The sequence below is a fragment of the Ylistrum balloti genome, unplaced genomic scaffold, assembly GCF_031769215.1.
Source record: "Ylistrum balloti isolate Yb309-2 unplaced genomic scaffold, AGI_CSIRO_Ybal_v1 Utg371222, whole genome shotgun sequence".
Lineage (NCBI taxonomy): Eukaryota > Metazoa > Mollusca > Bivalvia > Pectinida > Pectinidae > Ylistrum > Ylistrum balloti.
The window spans coordinates 325843-349761 of NW_026782662.1; the positions used below are offsets into that span (position 1 = coordinate 325843).

A 23919-nucleotide genomic window follows, 5' to 3' on the forward strand; every position below is an offset into this window, starting at 1 on the left:
ATCGCTCTTGGCTTTACTCATAAGCGCGACATCCCAAGGTTCACCGTCTGCGATAATGAAATATTCTAGAAATGCATCATCAACACGGAAGAGCTTAATCTTCTTGTTCCGTCAATCTACAATGATTAGCCGATCATCAATCCATCCTATACCGACTGAATACCTTTCTTTTTCCTCTGCCGAGACAGTTGACCGAAAATACGAAATCTCTGTTGCGTATTTCAGGGGGGTGTTATTGTGTGTTTCCTAATGTCCTGGGAAGCGTTTTTTGTAAGATAGTGGTTTAGAATGATCAAACTCGCGTTTCGATTTATTTACAGTTGCTGGGGTTGTCATGTGTTTCTTGTCCACATCATTCTCGACTCCATCGACATTACTTTTAGCAGACGTTCGTTCGGCGTCAGTGCTACAGACTTTTGTCGGTATCCACTGTTCGGATTTATCAATATCTTGCAATGTTAGTGAAAGGTTGCTAGGTTTGTACTTCTCGATGGCCAGTTTACACACGTGTGTTTGTTTTTTAAACTCCGTTAGTTTCTGTAACAAGGCCACTCCTGTTTTGTTTCGATCTGGCTTGTTCGATGTAGTAACATAGCATCGCGGCGTGCCATGAAGCGAATTTTTATTTTCTGGCTCATTTCTTCTGGTGTTTCAGTAAATCTTGGCAGACATTGTCTATCTCAGCTTTCGTGTTGGCAATCGAGTCTGCAAGCTTGCTCACCTTTTCATTACAAATGTTTTCCAACTTAGACATAGGTATGACATTGACAACACATCCACTGTGACTTGTGTCAATCAAACAAGTATTGCACAATAAGAAATCACAACGAAACTTGCTGGCAGTTAATGATCCATGTTAAAAATCTATATCAGATTTGGTTATCTCCCCTCTTCCGATAGGTATGCCCCATTGGGCACTCAAAAATGTATCCACTATCCCACTAAAACTACATGATAGATATTTCAACATGCGTAGGTAGTTCGGTTAACTCCCCTTTTTCGGAAGTTGGTACACATTACGTAAATTGATCAGTAATTTCCATAGACTGTTTTACTGTAAAATCATGCTCCTCCATAATAAAAATTAACCTAAGTAGTAAAATAATAGCTCCATATTACAGTTTACACTTGGGGTGATCAATGCCAAATCAATTAAGTAAACCATTATTTCAGTTCATATGCATATTCTTTACGTATTTAAAAATGGTATAATTGCTTAATAAAGGCTGTATTTAAACCGAAGCCACTGATGACTTAAACCGAGGCCAAGGATTACTTAAACCGAGGTCACGAATTGCTAAACCGAGGTCACGGATTAACATTTTTTCCTGATGTCCGTTCCCGGGCTCCGTACTATCCAATGACTCTGAAAGTAAATACAACCTGTGCGCTCAGCTGGAACATGACACTGAGATAGAAAAGATTGTTGACTATATTTACATATATTTACAAATACCTTTAACCTTGTGTTTGTGTATACATAATGTATCGATGGGCCCTTAGGCCAAAAGTTTATAAAATCAAATGAAACTGAAATGACTATGAATCATTTCTCATTGATATATTAGTGGGTTTGATACCAATTATCGGAAATGTAGCATTTTCATAACCATTAATTACATACTTTTTTTCTCTTTATTTCTAAAACTCTACTTTTATTTCAGACACTTTTCTCTTTAAATCTTACACTTTTTTCGGGTACTTAATTGTATAAAACTAAAAAATATAATTAAGTTAGATATAGTACATTGTCTATGATGTATTACTTAGTGAAATATTAGTATTATTGTATGTACTTTTCTTTTTATATCATAATGATCTGAGAAGTATATCAAGGTGTAGTGCTAAATCATCCGACATAATAATTCAATTTTAGTGCTAAATGAAGTCAAACTTAATGATTCAGTAATCTCATCAAATATAATTCATATATTTAATGTGATATCTCAATCATGTGAAGATAGGTTGTGAGAAACACAGGTAAATCTCTGGTAAAAATCCAGGTAAGAAAAGGGCAGCTTATATGAAACAGTATATAAATGTACCCAGAGAACACTCGTTATCAACAAAATGTGATATCATTGGTTAGAATTATTGATATCACTTATTCATTTATCAGTATCATTAATTAGATCATTAATTGGAATTAGTGATATTAATAATTCATTCAGTGATATCACCAATTCATTCAACACATTCAATGATTTCATTAAATGTAAGAGAATAATTAAATCGAATTAATGCTATCACTACTTCGAATTAATGGTATCACTACTTTGAATTAATGGTATCACTACTTTGAATTAATGATATCACTAAATGTCCAGATATGTTGATATCATTAATTCGATTTTTAGCATACATCTACAGAATATGATATTCGTAATTCATTAAGCGATATCACTTTTTCAAACTAGCGATATCAATAGAACTATTTTTCAAAAAATAGTTTCATTGGGTCTTACCTTCACGGGAACGAGAAATGTCTATGTAACACAGTCTAAGTTAGCTTGATCATTTCGTTCTAACCAGATAGAAGTAAGTGTCAAACCTCGCCCTTCTTTTCTTCCTTAATCTCGTTATTGATAAATAAATATAGTTATAACGGTATACGTTATTTTGTTATTTTCACATTTAATCATTATCATATACTTGTATCTTTGACCAAGGACTTAAACAAGGTAGAGTTTGGTGTGAAGCACTGGTTATTCGTTCAATGACAAATGCTAACAATCACGTTGCGTTTTAATTCAAATTATAATATTGATTTTTTTATATGTATGGTCACGGACTTAGAGAAAGATCTATGTCCTTGGTTTCGCTGCATGTTTACTTAGTTTAAACAAAATGATTTATTAAATATAACAACACAGTAAACTTACAGTTTTTGTATTTTGTATTTTGGGCTAAGAAATCAAGCTTCGAGCTTACTTTTATTCCTTTCCCAAGTACACACAACAGCAAATATACCTTCGGGTCTTGTAACACCTTGCACACATCATGTTGTGAATAACAATCAGATTTAACAATTCGACATGATATGTATATGTGGTGAATATGAAAGATTGTAAGAATACATTTCATATATACAAAATATATGACGCCGTAATTGATACTTGTTGTCAAGTACAAGTTACAGTATACAATGGTATTAGGTAACGTGTATCAAAAATAGGCTGTTAATACAGTAGATACAACAAAATAAATACTCATTACAAAAAGTATAAGACTATGTTAATCAAAATACTTACTTAACTTTTTATACACTTTTGAACAGTCAAAACAAATTCTTCATGTTTATCTAGAGTAACTATCATTCCACATAGAAGATTTGCTGCAGTAAGATTTATATATCTAGTTGTAGTATTGTATTTTGTCTGGTTGCGGTATAATTACTTTATAATGATAAGAAATGAAAACTAATTTCTACGAAACCACAACTACATAGTGGACTTTCCTCTAGATTCCTGATATAAACCTACTGTTTTAAATTACTACATTTAAGTCGTAATCGTGCATGTAATATTTGAAGGGGTCTGCTACCAATATCAAAGTACTGGGGGATTACTACCTTATCTTTATGTAAAAAGCTTTGGGGTTTCTGGCCGATTTTCAGGAATGTCTTCAGGTAAAGCGTTCCATAATTATATTGAGGAATTTAAAAGTGAATCTTTATAACTGAATTCGACAATTAATTGAGAGTAAATTGTTTGTGTTTCTTGTAATATGACTATCGGATACTTCATCTGGGGCTGAAATAGACAAATACGGTGGTGTTTTCTTGTGATACATGTTATAAAACTATAAGATTTTATAATTGTTCCGTCGTTTAGATAACTTTTCCAAGTCCATATCTTATATAGTAGACTTATACCTGACAATGTTGTAGAACCCGTATCAATTCGCGTGACTTCAATCTGGATGTTTTCTACATTTTGACATAAGTAGTTAAGTAAATTAGCACAGACAATATCAGAATATTCTAGTATCGACATAATAAATGAAAAATATATTGTTTGAAGAGAAATTCTATCAAGAGTATTTTAGGCTTTTTAATACAGCTAGTTTTTGTGACACATTTCAACAGATATATAATCAACATGGGTATTCCATGAACCATTATCTGACAACCATACTCCTAAATGTTTATGGGAACTTATATGGGATACAGTGATATTGTTCATTGTTGAAGGATTGTAGAATTGTTCTTTTTAGCAATGATTGTTAATAATTTCAGTACTCGAACAAAATAAAGTTTTTTATGACTATAATGTTAGTACGTTGTTTTTATATTTACATGTAAAAGTATAGTACCTCAACATAACCAAAACGTTCTTTAGTCTTTGGCTAAAGATTGTATTACCCAATATTGCGTCAGAGGCATTTCGGATTAAAAAAAAAGTTTTGAAAATTATCATTATCAGTATACCATATTATTAATTTCTGTAATAACAGATTTGTTCCATTGTTTCTTCTTCCTTGTTGGTCTATGTTGAATGTAGCAAGTTAATCATTTAAGTATTCCTCCAGACTTCGAACACTGTTTATCCCTGATAAGGAAAACATTCAATATTTCCAAAACTTATTCTTTATTTGTTTCCCGCTTTATTTTCAAGCACCTCTGAATTTCAGCAATGTCACGTTAAGATTTTCCCGAAACTTGGGTTTCTCAAGGTGGAAAATCATTTTCAAGTAATCTTCTTACCATCTCTATCTCAATTATTCGATAAAAAAGGCTAATATGAGTCACTTTCAGGCCTCAATCTTCTAAAAGACCAACAAGGTATGTCTTATCTTTTATCAAATAAACCTGTAAATACGCTATTATGGACCATTATGTAGTGATAGAAATCCGACTTAAAGCAAGCGGTGCTTGAAAAGAAAAAAAAAAATCATTATTTGGGTAAAGAACGACAACTCTGTGTGTGTTTTTTAATGCGAGATCGTAACGTGATTTTACGAGACGTGCGTCTCCTTCCGGCCTGACTTCCTGGTTGAAATGAAGTAGAAAAAGAGTTTGAAAGTTATTTTTCGATGGGATTTCTCCCAAAGATATCATAACTTATATGGTAAGTTCTTATACTATTGGAAAAATTGTACGATCATCTTTAAAATCCTATTTAAAAAGTAGATATGAATAACAGACTATACGAACAGTCCGTTACGGAATGCAGGTGTGTCTGTTGTCATAAAACGGAACATACTGTCACTGTCAATGACCGTCTCATTAAACCGACGGGCAGACAGAAAAGACTGCTGATGAATGCACGCTTGCTATTTTCTTTAATCATAGTCACTCATGGAAACTTTAATGACCAGCGGATAAAGTTGTTTCGGACATCAACTGCTTTTTAGAAATATGACATCACCTGGGAGTTTTAAATATATTGATATATGCCCCATACGATAGTAGAGAGGCTTTTGACATTTTCCCCATTCCTTACATTCGTCCATCTGAAGCAGGAAGTTAACTTTGCTCCGGAGTTCTGCATAATTATGTCTTGAAACTTGAAATGTGTATTCATTTGGGAAGTACTTCACTACTGTGTTATCTGTATAAGTATGTCACTTATTTATTGGTATGGCTTGGTGTATACTAAGGTTATAATTAATATTTGGATAAAAAATGTTTTATGTATGCTTCTCTGAAACTGCGTTACTCAGTCTTGACACTTCAAACATATCATTAGACAAAAAAATATGCAGCTAAAATGATGATTTACATTTTTAATTATTGTGCTAAAACAAGCATGATCATGAGATCTGTAAAAATGAAAATATCAACAACAGCATGACAAATGTGAATATCAGCATTAAATTATCATTTTACAGACAGAATATTTTGTTCTTAAGGACTACTTGACTACTGTGTTAATTTGAAGGTCCTTTTGACATAAGTTTTCAACTTTGTTGGAATGATTATTCACTTTATTAAGACAGCATCTCAGATGTCATGTTTAAATATTTAGACACAAAAAAGTATTTTATTACCAAGCATCACATGAGGGCGTTCTCATGTTTTACAGACATTTTCTAGTTTTATTCTTGATTGATTGTGAATAAATATTTGTTTTTGTTGCTTTTGTAAAGCAGAGTTAACCCAAAGACTACAACACCTAAGCAATTTATGAGAGAAATTTTGGAAAGGTAGCAGAACCATGGGTCAGTGCCTGAGTGACTCTGAACGACCACCGTCCCGCCCACCACCACCAGCCAATGAAGTCGACAATCAGACGGTGTCCCTCAATGTCAACGATGTCAATGTTACTATAAATAGTACGAGTCCAGTTCGTCCCCTGCCACCCCCACCTCCCAACAGAGGTGAGTGTTGTGAAGCCATGCTTTTAGATTGCTTGACACTGCTTACTAATTCATTAAGTGTTGCATAGGCGAAGGATTATATCATCATATAGATGTACATATAATGTATCGATGTAGAAATGTAAAGTATAATACATGTGCACTGGTATTGCAATTTCATTAAAATATATATTTAAATTGTAGGTTTTTAAGTTAAATTTGAAATAAATCCCTAATTTTTCAAAACTTCAATAGAAACTAATTAGTTAGTTTCATGTTTTTTCACACATATTATATCAGAAGAATCATTCTTGAGAACAGGGACAGAGCATAACAACAGAATACAAATGCAGGAAATGTCCCGATGTTTCATACCGACTATCATGATGAAACATTTTATTGCATTGCACAGTGCATTAGTTGTAAATTATGCCTATTGTCTGCTGTAACCATTACATGGTTTATTTCAACAATTTATAACAACATTTCAGTAAAGATATATTTTTCTAGATTACTTTGCATACACTTAATTTACACTTGTAGTTTTTCTTTCTTGTAGAAATGCAAATGTGTTATGTTAGATGCCTCAAACAAGCTGTGTTTCAAATTCTCAATTACTATCACATTATGCAATACACTAAATATTGATGATTTCTCAATATCAGAAAAAATGTCATTTAGCATTGATGCACATGTGAAAATAATGTAATGAGCATTATAATGGAATGGAGTTATTTGCCTGTTGTAAATTTTTATTGGTTCAAAATCATAAGATGTTGGGATATACAAATGGTCAGTCCTTAAGCATTTCTAGTTATCACTATTTCTGGAGAAACTGGATGGATAAAATAGCAATATGACCATCTTGGATTTTTACAAGGAATGTTTGTTATCACAAAATGATGTCTTGAGAAGTACTGGATGGTTCTTTTTTCAAATTTCATATTTAGGTTCCCCATTTAATTGTTCCCTAGTTGTGCCCTTTTGACTAATCAGGAAAGCAAAATGGCTGACAGGTGCCATCTTGGATTTTGACTTTGAAAGTTTGAAAGTTTATTTCATTAGTACTGGATCGGTCTTTTTCAAATTTCATATTTAGATTTGCTTTGATGACCATCTTGGATTAGAGAGTTAAAGATTGTTATCACTATTTCTTGAGGGAAACTTTAAAATTTTATATGATTAAGAGCGGAACTGGAGGAAAGAAGAGAAAAAAAAAGAAAACTTGTATAGAATAAACGAAATCTAACAATACAGGGAGCAAAGAACACTTTGGGATCTCTTGTTTGTCTGCAGATACATTATCCCATATTATAGTGGATTGTAACAATAAGTAAACCTTATATTATATTGAAGCTATAGGGAAACTGTGGTATCACACCTCATTGTTTTGTATCTAAGCTATAGGGAGGCATGGTTATCATGCTACATTGTAGTGTAATTGTAGTTATAATTAAGCTGTGGTATCACACCTCATTGTTTTGTGCTGTAGTTATAGGGAAGTGTGGGTATCATGCTACATTGTAGTGTATTGTAGTTATAAGGAAGTTGTGGTATCACACCTCATTGTTATGTATTGTAGTTGTAGGGAAGCGTGGATATCACACTCCATTGTAGTATATTGTAGTTATAGGGAAGCGTGGGTATCATGCTACAATGTAGGGTAATGTAGTTATAGGGAAGCTGTGTTATCACACCACATTGTTATGTGCTGTAGCTGTAGGGAAGCTGTGTTATCACACTACATTGTAGTGTAATGTAGTTATAGGGAAGTTGTGGTATCACACCTCATTGTTATGTATTGTAGCTGTAGGGAAGCGTGGTTATCACACTCCATCGTAGTGTATTGTAGCTATACCATATTTATTATGATATGGTCCACATTATTTAGTGCCCTTTAAGAATCAGAAGAGGTGATATCATGGACAAAAATTAGTTGACTTGGTAATGACCAAACTTTTAATACATCTACTCTTGAAAAATGTAGTATTTAAGCTTCTAAATATTTTATATCTGGAGTTTCCTGATCACTCTTCAGTTCTTAAGTTGAAATTACTAGGAATTACTTGAATTGACAACAAAATCATTTTCAATATCATGACATACTATATTGATTTACTAATATTTCAAGATGTTTTATAGCCATTTGCCATCCATTCATCTTAAACATACAGACTAATCATTTACTAATGTCCATTTCTCAAAGGCTATTTCCAACACTCGAGAGGTGAGTGACTGACTGCTCTTTGTCAATATTTGTCCTGATCACTCACTCTTCCTCCTGACATGCTACAAATGTACATGCTACTCATTTTTTTTGACTAATTTTGTCGTTGATTGTTGACTCACTAAACTTTGGACATGATTTTTGTATGTAAATTTACTGATCAGTTGTGATTTATAGGGGCCTTGTTTAAGTGTTGATTTAATTGCCTTATGCTGATACATGTAGGTATATGATGTAACATCAATTTTGATTGGTTATTGGGTTCTGTATTTTTTACTTTTCGAACCACTTCTGATGTCATTCTGGTTTTAATCTGTGTTCATGCGCCATGCTGGTCTATTATCTTTCACAAGGCATCCCGCAGCAACTTTAGTTGTTTTTGCTTGTCTCATTTGCCTCAACAGCTAGATCATGACATTTATTTTTGTAACACTCAACTTTTTTTGCTTTCTTGTCTTCATGATTTATGATTTTACAGTGTAATGATAATAAATTTACTTATAAACCTACTTCACATTAAAATCTTACACTGTATATGTGTATATATTCATATTTTTTGTATGCTGTTACTATGTATGTGCTGTTATAATTAATGTTTGTATACTTACTAAACAAGCGTGTACATCATCTTTCACTGAAAAATGCTCAGGTAGTAATATCTTTCATTATAACATCTTAACTCTTATATTTATACAAAATGCGCCAAATTTCACCTCTGTACAAGTAATCATATAAAAAGTGTGTTTGTTGGTGTGTTTTTGTATATATCTATCAAAATTGTCCATGAGATAAATTTATATGTATATTGTTTACTGTGTGTTACAGATTTCTGATTTTTAAATCATTATTTTATTTCTGTGACTTTAAAATGTTTCTCCGCCACATTTATGTCAAAAGTTCCCTTTTATCAAGATGTTGGTTATAATTTGATGTTGTTTGAATTAGCAGTCATTTTCTTGCTTGTGTTTTAAATGTATTAAAAATTGTTTATAACGTGTGTATGTAAAAGATACATGCAAATGGGGTAAAGCACTTTTCCTGGTTAGGACCAGTTTTATTGAGAATCTGATCACGTTCCTAGGTTTGAATCAATCAATTTCCTTTCACCTAGTCATAAATGACGAGAAAGTGATATATTGAACTGCTATTTCTTTAGTTGAAATGTCCAATTAATTTTTATGATATTTACAAACCCAGTTCCACACTTGCTTATTTGGCCTCAACTTTTCTGATGCTGCTTACCTCCAACCACTTCACAGACACGTTCTTAATATATTTCTGTTCCAATGCTTCCGCTTGTCATGGCTTCACACAACCCAATCCCAAACCTAGGCCTGGTGATAAACTTGTATACAAAAAAACATTAATTGTGGTTAAAAGTGATTGGTATATTACATCCAACTAAAACATTTGATTATTTTCATGATCAATATTTTAGTACTATATAAACATTAATATATTTTTTCAAACATTACACCAGATTTAATATCAAAGATAATAATGGCTGTTATAAATTTAGGATTTCAGTCTTGTACTGTATATAATGCACAATCAACTATCAGTGTATTTGGTAAAACAAAAATGACTATACAATTAAAAGGATTGAATACCTGGTCAAATTAGCCGCATAGTATCAAGTTGAATTAATGAATTTCAAATGTTAGATGAATATATTTTTTTTATTTTGAGCTTCAGGAAACGAAACAAATGGGTGTTAAAATCAAAATTCCCTTTGGTCCCTGTTTACAACAGTGATAGTAAAATGGGTAAAAAAATGCTTTGAAAGGAAAATGTCCAAGACAATAGCAGTGACATTGCAAAGTTCAGTTATAAGTAAAAAGTTAGCTGACGTATGAATTTTATCATAAATGATGCAATGATCATGTAATTATAGACAATAGCAGTAAACATACTAAGTTCTAGTGATAAATAACACACGTTCCCTGGTAAATAAAAGGTTAACTATTGAAAGGCTTTGATTATGCTTTACACATTAATAACATTTGGAAATGAGAAGAATACTTTCCTTCTAGAGTCCAACACTGTACGTGCCCTGTATGACTTTGATGCCATCAACGATGATGACCTCTCGTTCAAGAAAGGGGATCGACTTGAGGTGGAGGAGTCCAGGTATGTGTACACTACATAAGTCACCATGTATTGATACATTGTATTTTATGGTGTATTTCTGTGTCTGAAAATCCATGCCTGGTGATTAGCACACTTTACCATCTGTAGTTCACATTTCTAAAATTGCCAGCAGAAGTCAACTTGCTGCAGTATAAATACAAAAAGACGTTTTTATTATTTTTTTTTTAAAGACTTCATATATGTAAGTTTAATATGTGGTAGTTTCATGACATTTTCCTATCACCTATGAGATATACGATATTACTGAACATGTTCCTATCACCTATGAGATATAGGATATTACTAAACATTTCCCTATCACCTGTGAGATATAGGATATTACTGAACATTTCCCTATCACCTATGAGATATACGATATTACTGAACATTTCCCTATCACCTATGAGATATACGATATTACTGAACATTTCCCTATCACCTATGAGATATACGATATTACTGAACATTTCCCTATCGCCTATGAGATATACGATATTACTGAATATGTTATATTTAGGTAGAGTTCTAAGAGATTTGTACCTGGGGAATCATTATATGTAAATGAATATAGCTTCATAAAAGGACTATGTAGTATTAGAGCTAGATATTTAGGCAAAGTAACTCATTACTCTTGGCACTATGTTTACTCTACCATATTACTGGTGGGCAATGTTTGTATGTATTATCTACTGCTGACAAAAGCACAAAGTTTTGACAGAAGATGCTAATGTTGTTTATTGTAAAATTTTATGCTCTGCATTTGTTAATTTTTCTTCATTACTTGAATCATCAAACTTTGGTTTGACTTGTGTGCTATTTGTTTAACAGTCAGAACTGTGATTGGTGGATGGCACGTCACATGGCTACAGGTCAGACAGGTTACATTCCCAGTAACTATGTGTGTAAGGACGACAACACTCCACAGGCACAGGAGTAAGTATTCCCATCATCAGCCAGTTTATATTAATCACTCTGCCTCTTACAAATCTTATAAAACAGTTCATGCAGTTTTAGAAGCAGATTGAGGGAAATCAGATTGATGTTGGTCAAAGAAACAATGTTACTGTGTACATATATGAAAATGATACCTGGTAAATTAGCCCACACATATTGTGGAGTATGCACAGAATTAGACTTTGCAAACTCCAGTTAAGATCAAAGGTGTGTGTTGTGATCCTTACAGAAGGGAGACATTATTTAGCCATTAGACTCATATGGTGTACATGACTGTGTAATGGTTACGTTTTTGATTGACAGTTGGTGGTATAATGTAGACAGGAAGGAGGGGGAAAAACAACTCATGTTGCCAGGAAATGCCACTGGAACTTTCCTTGTCAGAGAATCTGCAGGTAATATACATTTATAATCAATATTCTGCTCCCTAGGCAAGTTGACACAGATGAATATTTTTACTAGCAAAAATTTGAAGACTTTTATATAGGCAGTGTGAAAATATTAAAGAACCTTAACCTTTGTGTGATGAAAATTGATTCTTGATCAAATATGGAAATAGTTTGAATGTATAATTTGTCAAAATTGCATTAGACTATATAACCTATATGTGAGTTTTCATATTCAAGTTCTACAATTGGTGATAAATGGATGGTGGAGTCTAAGAGAGTGCTAGCATTTGTGTAGTGGGTACCTGAAAAATATTTACAGTTGGTGAAAGACGTTGTTTTAAGAAGATCGCTTTCCTCTGTTTCATTTCTGACATTGATCACCAGTTGTATTAAACCATTGTCTCGCTTACCATGTTACTCAGTTTGTAATTGTCAAACGACATCTGACTCATGTATGACAAATTATGTGTATTTCAGACAAAGCATCATATGTTTTGTCAATCCGTGACCATGATCTGAAGACAGCTGATGCTTGTGTGAAACACTACAGAATTCGTAAGATGGATAATGGTGGTTTCTACATCAGTCCAAGAAGAACATTCAAGAGCATGCTGCAGCTCATTGCTCATTACCAGTGTAAGTGCCAGCATATTAGAGACGACTAATGTCAAATCATTAATTTATGTTGATTTTATGGGTACCCTACATAAAAAATATGTCCATGAATTGATTAACAATTGAAAAATTAATTATTTATTCTTTATAACTATGGGGGGAATAGATGTTAAATTCCAGGTAAGTTGTTGATGAAGGCAAATTTCTTTACATAGTGTTCCCTTGTAATGGTTTAGATTTATAATGAATACTAAAATCAATTATTCAATGATAACTATGGAGGCTATGATAGCTCAGTTTGTTAAAGTATGGGCCTTAACATAACTTAGAGTGTGTAGTTTGATGTTTCTTACCCATAAATGGCGACTTATGATTCTTATGAAGCCGAGAAAACTTCCAGTCAGTGCTGATATGGTTGTATCCTCGGACAAGACACTTTACCTATATAGCTTTAGATGGTGTGCGAGGGGCCTCCTGTATGTTACCAGATACTACTCTACCATTTCACATAATGATTAAGACCTATATGCCTATTTCCTACAGCTGTGGGTGATGGACTCTGTTGTCAGCTAGGAGAGGCCTGTCCAAAGATCCGCCCCATTGTTCAGTTCCGGGAGCTTGAAGTTGCTAGGGAATCTGTAAAACTCATCAAGAAACTTGGAAGCGGATGTTTTGGTGATGTTCATGCAGGTACATTGACCAACACATGTGTGGTATACAAGAACAGAATAATTAGTCAATCTTTGATAATATTTGGAAAACATGACATTTTCATATTGACCTTAAAATGATTTCCATTGAAGACTAGGTTTAACTTCCTGTCAAATGGATTGAAAGATTGGATAAGCAACTTGCAGTGAAATTTGTTTATACCTATTGAACCAAACATATTTCCTCTGTATACTACCTCTTAGTGTTATATCTTAGCACTCACTAAAATTGTAGTGTTACTGGGCATTCTTATTATTACAGATTAAATAGTCTTGTTTTATAAATTTGTCTCTGAATCAAAAAGCAAGGAAACTGCTTTATTACCTTCAAGAACCAATTTTCAAAACTGCTAGAATTTATTTGATTTAATTTCATGTTGATAGGAAAATGGAGAAATACAGTGGATGTTGCTGTAAAGACCCTGAAACCAGGTGCCATGACACCTCAGGATTTTTTGCAGGAGGCTAAGCTTATGCACAAATTGCGTCACCGTAAATTGGTCCAACTCCTGGCTGTGTGTTCCACCACAGAGCCACTGTGGATCATCACCGAGTTGATGGTCAATGGAGCCTTGCTCGACTATCTTAGGAAAGATGAGGGTAAACATATAGGATTTCCAGTCCTAGTAGATATTGCCGCACAGGTAAGACCAGTTATGTTATAATGTAAAGTAGATAGATAACAAATGTACTTACAGTCATGGGTGTTGCTGAATATATATATAGATAATACTCAGAAAATAATTTTAAAAAATGATGCAATCAACAATATATGTGGAGAAATATTTCATCATTATGATTTAACACGGATTGTTTAACATTGACAAAAAGGCAGTCAAACAGAAAAAAATAATTTCTGACATGTTTTGAATTAAAAAAATGTCTTTTTTAAAGGATTTGAGGAGAAGGGACAATATGTTGTGTTTTATTCACAAATATTAAGAATTAGTATATATGTTTTACAAGTGTTGTCTGATATTGTATTATTTAACATTGACCTTGTATGTTCTGATCAGATTGCCGATGGTATGGCATACCTGGAGAGGGAAAACTTCGTTCATAGGGATCTGCGAGCTGCCAATATTCTAGTTGGAGAGAACAATGAAGTGAAGGTAGCAGATTTTGGACTGGCCAGGCTGATACAGGAAGATATATATGAAGCTCATGAACGTAAGTACAATTTATCGTCAAATACTGTTTTTACAAGATACAGCTATTTAGTCAGAAATGATGGAGTAGATTTGTAGAAGACATTCTCATTTCTTTATTGTTTTCATTTACTGATTTGTATTTCAAATTTTAACTCGTTTATTATGCACGGTGCATAACAAACATGACACATATCCTGTTCCACTTAAGACTGCTCAATAATTCATAACTCCATTACACCATGTGTGTTGAGATAAATCAAGCTGTCCCTGTACAGTTGGATAGAAAATCACGCAAAGCTGACAAATGTATTGATTACAACTTACTCCTGATATGTTCGAGTGAAGTTACTGTTGCATGACGAGATGGGACACTGCAAACCAAACTGGAGTAATACTAAGCTTAGAATTACATTGATACACAGGTGATACATGAAATATTGGAAACAGGTGCACAGCAAAATTTAATTCCCCTGAATATTTCTATAATCAACAAAATGAAATATTGACCCTAGAAATTTAAGGTGCTCAACAGTACTTTTTAAAAATATTATTTTTAATCTTCAAGTTATGTACTTGCAGGTTATGTTTAAAGCTTAGCTTTGCTCGATAATAATAAGTTTGCCAATTTACGAAAGCTCAAAGCAAAACAAAATTTTAATCACATCTCTTGCATACCACCTAATTTCAGATGTGAAATAAACTATTATCTCTTGCACTGAATGCATGATTTCAGATTTATTTTTGCACCTAAACTACATCTTTGGCATAATGTATACTTCCCAGTATCCCAGTTTTGGCCTTGTTGAGTGTTTGTTCAGATGAAAATTGCAAAGCGATTGACGTTTAAAATGATTTAGCTGTTGTAGAATGATAAATGCAAAAACAAAGAAAATCTCTTACAGCCTTATGATTTTCTCTATTGTTGATGGTTTTAAGACACCCAGCACAAGTAAACAAACTATTGTGTAAACAACATTGGTTCAGGTATACATGAACGTGTGTTAACTTTCCTGTCCAGTTATAATTCTGAAGCAAAGTTATTCAAAGGGAGTAACCTGTAAACCATTAATGATGTGTCAGATATCTAGCCTATGTTTCCTGGGGAAGATCATTGCTGATTTTCTATTTCACAGATACAAAGTTCCCCATCAAGTGGACTGCTCCTGAAGCTGCCTTCGACAGAAAATTTAGCATCAAGTCAGACGTGTGGTCATTTGGAGTCCTTTTGTATGAAATCCTCACGTTTGGACGTGTGCCTTATCCAGGTAATGAAATTGCAATTTTAACTACAGGTGAAATATAAAGGTTCACAATCCAACACACTCCATGAACGTGAATCTTGATGCATATTAGTGCTTAAAGTAGTTATGGTATTGAGATGATATTTTTGTCTCGACGTTTCAAGGGAGTTATGTCCCTTAAGGATATCTGTAAACAAAGTTGTTGTGAATGTGAACATTCCCAAAGGATATACATGTTTTCAGTTTATCTTTTACTTACATCATTGTCTATTTCTTCACTTAGAGATAAAACATTATACATGTTAGCAGTAGAATTTATGGGATTTTTGCTGTACTGCTGATTCTTTAGATCAGATTATGTCAAATGTCTGTATTTGGAGGGAAAAAAATATTGTGACATCTGAAGTGGAAAATGTTAGATAGGGCTTCGGTTGCTTTGGTTGGTGATAAAAACAGTACACCATCCTTAGCCTCAGGTTAAAATGGCACTATTGTTTATTTTAGAGTGGTGACAGTACACATACTGTTGCATACTATTGGAAATGAAACTCTTGCTTAATGTAAGTCAGTACAATTACATACTTGCCTTTGTTACAGGAATGAATGGTCATGAAGTGCTAAGTAAAGTGGAGAAGGGCTACAGAATGCCCAAGATGACTGGGGGACCAGTGTCATGCCCAGATCCATACTATGAAATCATGCTCAGTTGTTGGAAACGAAACCCGGAAACAAGGCCCACTTTCGTATATCTACAGGACTTCTTTGATAACTTCTTTGTGTCAGTAGAGACACCGTACAAGGAATCCGGGGATATGTAGATCGTTGTAGATCATGAAACATGTGTAACTGTTGACAGATTTGTCGCATCCTTTCAGCTGAGAGAGTGACTGGAAAGAAACTAAATCTAAGTCACTATTTATATTATACTTCATCTGATCAAATGCCCTTTACATCAGCGAATTGTTATTGTGATAGCTTGTTAGGTTGTTGAAAATTTGATTTAATGTTTAATGAAATTATTTCTTTGGCAAATTATAATTCTTGGTAGACATACTAGAATGTCAAATTGGCTGTAGAAATAGTTTAAACAGACTTACTAAACAGAAATAGCTTGTTGTAATAAGAAATAATCAAAATCTGGTTTTTGAATTTATTCAATCTGTATATAGAATACACTTTGCGCTTTTGGTCAGTATGAATAGGTTGTTGCCATGCTGTAAAAATACAGCATTATTAAAAAAATGTACTTAAATTTTTTGTAAGCACCATCAGCCTCTGTAAGCTGGTTGTGTTGTAGATTCTGTAATGTTGAATATATATCGATGAATTCCTATTGAGAAGGATGTTTGTGAGCAAACGTTAGCAAGTATACACTTATGTTCAACTATTGGAAAGCATGAATTCATTTTTCATTTTCAGAAAAAAAAAATGATGGTGACATAATCTTAAAGTTTTTGTCAGGTTTAACGGAGTACAGTGTAATATTCATTATCTGGTAAATATAATAATTTTGAAATATTTTCTACATTTAGAATGTACATTCTCCATTGTTACTAGAACTAATAGTAATTAACGAAATCAAGGATGATGGCTAGGACTCTTCAGCCTTTACCTTGCAATATTTAGAGAACAAATATTTTGTACATTTATTGTGTTGTTAACTTTGATGGTAACAAGTTGATATCTTTGTGTAATTTTATATACGTCTGGTGAAACTTTCAAAATTTTTTATAGCAATATATTACAGCATAAATGAGTTTTATACAACTTCATTTACAATGTAAATATCATATTTATAGTCATTTTAACATCTTTTCATGGCATACTTTGTTTACTATGTCTGTCCAGTATGGTCATCATGTATTCATATTTTGTGTAGCCTGTACACTTAAGATTTACTATCTTACAACGAATCATTCTTGCTCCACTCTCGCAATAAACATGTGTGACCAGTTTTGAACATTTGAACGACACAGGACCTTAAGGATGGTGATTCAAGTCATATATTCAGGTCAGGATATGTCGTCAATCTGTGTATATCGGAACAAAAAATAGCCATACTCTCAACTGTATGCTACACAGAGATGTTTAACAGGATGATTGTTTTACTATTGTTTCAACACCATTATACATAAGACACACAGTCATCATTGTATACAATAAGTACAATTGCACAAATTTCTTTGTCTTTATTATACCTTCTTGAAACTTGACAACATTTAGTAAATCATTTCCAAAATTAGATGAATAATTAGGTTGACAAAATGCCGTTAGATTCCAACATTTTCTAGTGAACAACATTTGTAGTTTTCACAGTGAACTGCGGTGATCATCTGATTTCAATTTTCTGGCAATTTGAATGATAGTGTTTAAGCTCAAACTGCAGCTTGTAATCATTAATTCAAGGAAAGTGATACCATATTTAATCCCCAGTTAAAGAATTTGTTATTATAATATCATTAATAGTCATATATCACAACCTTAACAAGACTTTGAGACTGCTATATATTCTCTAAAGGATGAATAGAATCTTAAATTCTGTATATTTCTTCAAGAATTGAAAATGCCAAAGGCACAAGCAATATCAAATGGTTAAACTTGTTTTGTAAATTCTTTATTTCAGCAACTCTCATGGAAGATAATTTTGAAATTTCTCTGGAAATTTTATCTTTCTATCAACATTCCATGGTTACATGAGATTTTTTTAGATATTCAGTGGATTTTTGGTTTTTGTTTGCCATTTCAGTGAGGTTTGAAGAAATATTTCAATAAGTGCTTCCAATTTGTTAATATGAATTGCATAGTTTATGAAGTATGTCATTGGTCTTGTTTTTGAAACCAGTAACAAGTATTTCAAATATTTTACATCCCTAAATCAATATTTTGGAAGTTGTGATGTCGTAGAGACTTACAAATAAGGATATCTTAATGATTGTAATTTTAACATGATTCCAATTATGTTAGTTTATTAATTAAATCCTGCAATGATCAGTTTATGTTTGAGCCACTTGAGAAATGTGTGCAATAAATGTAAAGACACTGTACTTGAGTATAGACTGGTATTTCTAAAAAAAAACACCACTTGCTATATACTTGTTCACATAAATCGCACAGATTTTATTTCAGTCTATTGACTCATACTGTTTGTCTGGACACAAACTTTTCCAGAGTTCTCATCTCAATAGATTTACTGGTGGAGTAGTTATTCTTTAATAAAGCAGCATAAAAGAAATTCTTCAATAAGGGATTTAAGTTTTTCAGAAATAATTTTTTTGTAACTCAGTTTTTCAATTTTACAGTGTGAAGTTTCAGTGTTTTTTCTTTAAATTTTATCGTTTTAAGAATTAATTTGAAGGTAACGAAATTTCAGTTGTCCGTCATATTTATGATGTATTGTTTGAAATAGGTCTTTGTTGCTCAATGGTTTACATGAATATGATCTTTGAAGAAAGTGGTTTGTATATTTTCCCAAGATATTAAATGTTTTGTGTCATTTCGGTAAATCATTGCACACATCTTGTGGAAATAGCTTTTGCAATGTATATCTGTTAATTCTGTAAAAATCACAATTTTAGAAAGTCCTTTGTACATCATTGTGATACATTTGTTTGATATACCACTGAAAGGGCCTTATTGTCTTTCACTTTTTGATGCCTCTTCGGTATTTGTCTACATCATATATATATATATATATATATACATTCCTTTCGTGATCTTTACTCTCACATATCATGGGTTGTTTGAAGGACCAATTCATTCCTTCCTTTACATATACATATTTTTTTTTATAATTCCTTAACTTTGACTCTGATTTTGTATCTTGTTTTTTTTTTAATCACGACAATTAGCACATTTATATGATGCTACAGCCTCTTCACTTGCTTCCTTTGTAACAATAATGTATCGAAAAAACAATTTATGTACCAGCATATTAATTTTTTCATTTATAAATTTTTCCATTTCTGCTTTTCGACTTATTTGGGAAAATTAAACTGAATTGTGCGATAATACATATTGATTTTGTTGCTAGGAGTTTGTGTGTGGGTGGGGTGGGGGCGGGGACATTTATTTTTGCTATGAAGGAACAGAGATCCATCATCACAAAATACTGCATTTAATGCAAGCTTGTAAATAATCATACACCTTTGAAACCTCGTATAATTGGAAAAAATGAAAGAAATTGTATTGTTTATAAACACTCTCATATTACATCATTAAATATGGTGATGTTCATAGCATCATAAACGTCACGCGACATTCCTCTTCACTGTTTGCAATTTGTTCAAAATAAATTGATCACCGTCTGTAATTTTTCGTAGGGATAAGATCAACATTGTTTTTCCCGAATACCAAGGTATGTGTGATGTTGGGCATCAGTTTATATGTACATAGTCTTGTTTCACAACTGCTCATGTTTAGAATGCAATTGTCTAACAGATAAGTAAAAAATATCATAACATTTAGCTGCATATACATTCCGTTACAGATTTGTTGACTGTTCTATCCCATCTAATGGCTCATATAACATTTCCTTCTGTAATCATTCTCAACTTTCTTGGGGTCAGTCTTAAGTGACTGATGCTTCACTGTTCTTCCCTACATCTTTGTTGAAAGTCTGTTTGGAAATAGATCATCAAAATTTACGAACCTTTTGTACAAAATTGGCCTTAAGTACTTATCACATTCCTGTAATCTTGACACCATTTGTTCTACTTATTAAATATTCATATCGAGACAGTTTTGTAAATTAATCTAGGTAGTGTTTTTGGAGCTGGTGTCTAGAAGTGGGATAATGTTATTAATGATTAGGTTGAACTTTATTTTTATATTCAATATATTATGAAATATCAGGTTTTATGATGGTGTTCGTGTATTTGTAAATTCTCTTGATAATCTGCCATTTGTAAATACATGTCACAAATAAAAAAAAAAGGCATAGGCATTCATGTGCTGTGTTATTTTTATTTGTTACCCACAATGTATAATCTTGACCAAGTATTTTATAAACAACACTGATATCCTATTGCCAAAATTATCTTCTGGGGGCAAGATTGTTACACTTAAATCATCATTACATGATCCAGCATACAGTCAGATACCGAGTATTGCTGAAGCAATAGGTATTCCCTACCAGCCTACACAAACTGTTACATGGTAACTATCTATAAAGATGATGCTGTTTGGTGTTTACTTGGCAAGAACAAAAAGAAGTATACATTCAACTGGTTTGTAATTATCTTTAACGGAACAATGTAAAGATGTAGGTATGGCAACGTGACAATAGCCTTGTCGTCAGTCTGTAATGATGTATCAGTAATTGTGTGAGGTCTGATCAAAATCCTATAAAGAATGGAGTCTTTTATAAATAGTAACAGTGACCTTGATCTTGACCCAATCACCCTGAAACACAAACTTGTCCAAGACATTTAGGTGCTTAATAAGTGTATTTGATGAGAATTCCTCAAGGAATGCAGCAGCTAGAACACCCAGACTAGTTTCAATGGCAGAGAGTCGCATAACTAGCCAATCTGCAGTCTCCTTGGGTGTCGAGCTGATTGTCATACCATCTAATAAAGTGAAATGAAGGGAAGTAACTCTGGTACGTCAGAATAATAAATAGCCTATTCAGTCATTTAATAAACAATGTCAGATATTTTGTGACATGCTTGTAATGATATCATTGTTATGTCGTCACACCTAGTCTTGTTACTAAATTGTACAAGTCTAACTACAAGTTTACTGTGAGACCTCCTGTCTGTATCCAGGAGTGGTCTATAACTACCAGTTTACTGGGAGACCTCCTGTCTGTATCCAGGAGTGGTCTCTAACTACCAGTTTACTGGGAGACCTCCTGTCTGTATCCAGGAGTGGTCTATAACTACCAGTTTACTGAAAGACCTCCTGTCTGTATCCAGGAGTGGTCTATAACTACCAGTTTACTGTGAGACCTCCTGTCTGTATCCAGGAGTGGTCTATAACTACCAGTTTACTGGGAGACCTCCTGTCTGTATCCAGGAGTTGTCTATAACTACAAGTTTACTGTGAGACCTCCTATCGGTATCCAGGAGTGGTCTCTAACTACCAGTTTACTGGGAGACCTCCTGTCTGTATCCAGGAGTGGTCTATAACTACAAGTTTACTGGGAGACCTCCTGTCTGTATCCAGGAGTGGTCTCTAACTACAAGTTTACTGTGAGACCTCCTGTCTGTATCCAGGAGTGGTCTATAACTACAAGTTTACTGGGGGAAATCCGGTCTGTATCCAGGAGTTGTCTATAACTACAAGTTTACTGGGAGACCTCCTGTCTATATCCAGGAGTGGTCTCTAACTACAAGTTTACTGTGAGACCTCCTGTCTGCATCCAGGAGTGATCTCTAACTACCAGTTTACTGGGAGACATCCTGTGTAGGAGTGTCTGTATCCTGGTCTATAACTACAAGTTTACTAGGAGACCTCCTGTCTGTATCCAGATGTGGTCTATCACTACAAGTTTACTGGGAGTCCTCCTGTCTGTATCCAAGTGATGTCTAATAACCACCAGTTTACTGGGAGACCTCCTGTCTGTATCCAAGTGTTGTCTAATAACTACTAGTTTACTGGGAGACCTCCAGTCTGTATCCAGGAATGGTCTATAACAATCAGTTTACTGGGAGACCTCCTGTCTGTATCCAGGAGTTGTCTATAACTACAAGTTTACTGTGAGACCTCCTGTCTGTATCCAGGAGTGGTCTATAACTACCAGTTTACTGGGAGACCTCCTGTCTGTATCCAGGAGTGGTCTATAACTACCAGTTTACTGGGAGACCTGTCTGTATCCAGGAGTTGTCTATAACTACAAGTTTACAGGGATTCCTCCTGTCTGTATCCACGAGTTGTCTATAACTACCAGTTTACTGGGAGACCTCCTGTCTGTATCCAGGAGTTTTCTATATCTACAAGTTTATTTGAAGACGTCCTGTCTGTATCCAGGAGTGGTCTCTAACTACAAGTTTACTGGGAGACCTCCTGTCTGTATCCAGGAGTGGTCTATAACTACAAGTTTACTGGGAGACCTCCTGTCTGTATCCAGGAGTGGTCTATAACTACAAGTTTACTGGGAGACCTCCTGTCTGTAAACAGGAGTGGTATCTAACTACCAGTTTACTGGGAGACCTCCTGTCTGTATCCAGGAGTGGTCTCTAACTTCCAGTTTACTGGGAGACCTCCTGTCTCTATCCAGGAGTTGTCTATAACTACAAGTTTACTGTGAGACCTCCTGTCTGTATCCAGGAGTGGTCTATAACTACCAGTTTACTGGAAGACCTCCTGTCTATATCCAGGAGTGGTCTATAACTACAAGTTTACTGGGAGACCTCCTGTCTGTATCCAGGTGTGGTCTATAACTACAAGTTTACTGGGAGACCTCCTGTCTGTATCCAGGAGTGGTCTATAACTACCAGTTTACTGGGAGACCTCCTGTCTGTATCCACGAGTGGAGGAGACCTCCTGTCTGCATCCAGGAGTGATCTCTAACTACCAGTTTACTGGGAGACATCCTGTGTGTATCCAGGAGTGGTTTATAACTACCAGTTTACTGGGAGACCTCCTGTCTGTATCCAGGAGTTGTCTATAACTACAAGTTTACTGTGAGACCTCCTGTCTGTATCCAGGAGTGGTCTCTAACTACAAGTTTACTGTGAGACCTCCCGTCTGTATCCAGGAATGGTCTATAACAATTAGTTTACTGGGAGACCTCCTGTCTGTATCCAGGTGTGGTCTATAACTACACGTTTACTGGGAGACCTCCTGTCTGTATCCAGGAGTGGTCTATAACAAAGTTTACTGGGAGACCTCCTGTCTGTATCCAGGAGTTGTCTATAACTATCAGTTTACTGGGAGACCTCCTGTCTGTATCCAGGACTTGTCTATAACTGCCAGTTTACTGTGAGACCTCCTGTCTGTATCCAGGAGTGGTCTATAACTACCAGTTTACTGGAAGACCTCCTGTCTGTAAGCAGGTGTGGTCTATAACTACAAGTTTACTGTGAGACCTCCTGTCTGTATCCAGGAGTGGTCTCTAACTACAAGTTTACTGGAGAGAGGAGTGGTCTATAACTACAAGTTTACTGGGAGACCTCCTGTCTGTATCCAGGAGTGGTCTATAACTACCAGTTTACTGGGAGACCTCCTGTCTGTATCCAGGAGTTGTCTATAACTACAAGT

The 23919-nt window shown here is 34.1% G+C and overlaps 1 protein-coding gene across 4 annotated transcripts; it reads left to right on the plus strand.

The window, feature by feature from the left end:
- Window positions 1-4997: 4997 nt before the first annotated feature.
- On the plus strand, window positions 4998-19752 carry LOC132561507 (tyrosine-protein kinase SRK2-like). Of its 4 annotated transcripts, none has more exons than XM_060226203.1 (12): window positions 4998-5069; window positions 6094-6321; window positions 8507-8527; window positions 10561-10657; window positions 11486-11590; window positions 11915-12006; window positions 12478-12636; window positions 13159-13305; window positions 13710-13969; window positions 14342-14495; window positions 15610-15741; window positions 16315-19752. In XM_060226203.1, exons 2-12 carry the CDS (start codon window positions 6159-6161, stop codon window positions 16533-16535), a joined length of 1551 nt encoding a protein of 516 aa, XP_060082186.1. In that variant the 5' UTR covers window positions 4998-5069; window positions 6094-6158; the 3' UTR covers window positions 16536-19752. The 4 variants fall into 4 exon arrangements, with proteins under 4 accessions (XP_060082186.1, XP_060082185.1, XP_060082188.1 ...); XM_060226202.1 differs by having other exon boundaries at window positions 5000-5069; window positions 6091-6321; XM_060226205.1 differs by lacking the exon at window positions 8507-8527 and having other exon boundaries at window positions 5000-5069; window positions 6091-6321.
- Window positions 19753-23919: the final 4167 nt, after the last annotated feature.

Coding starts and splice junctions, on each gene's coding strand:
- LOC132561507 (XM_060226203.1), top strand. CDS start 6,159: ATGGGTCAGTGCCTGAGTGACTCTGAACGACCACCGTCCCGCCCACCA. Junction 8,528..10,560: donor CTATTTCCAACACTCGAGAG/GTGAGTGACTGA, acceptor CTTTCCTTCTAG/AGTCCAACACTGTACGTGCC. Junction 15,742..16,314: donor TGGACGTGTGCCTTATCCAG/GTAATGAAATTG, acceptor CCTTTGTTACAG/GAATGAATGGTCATGAAGTG.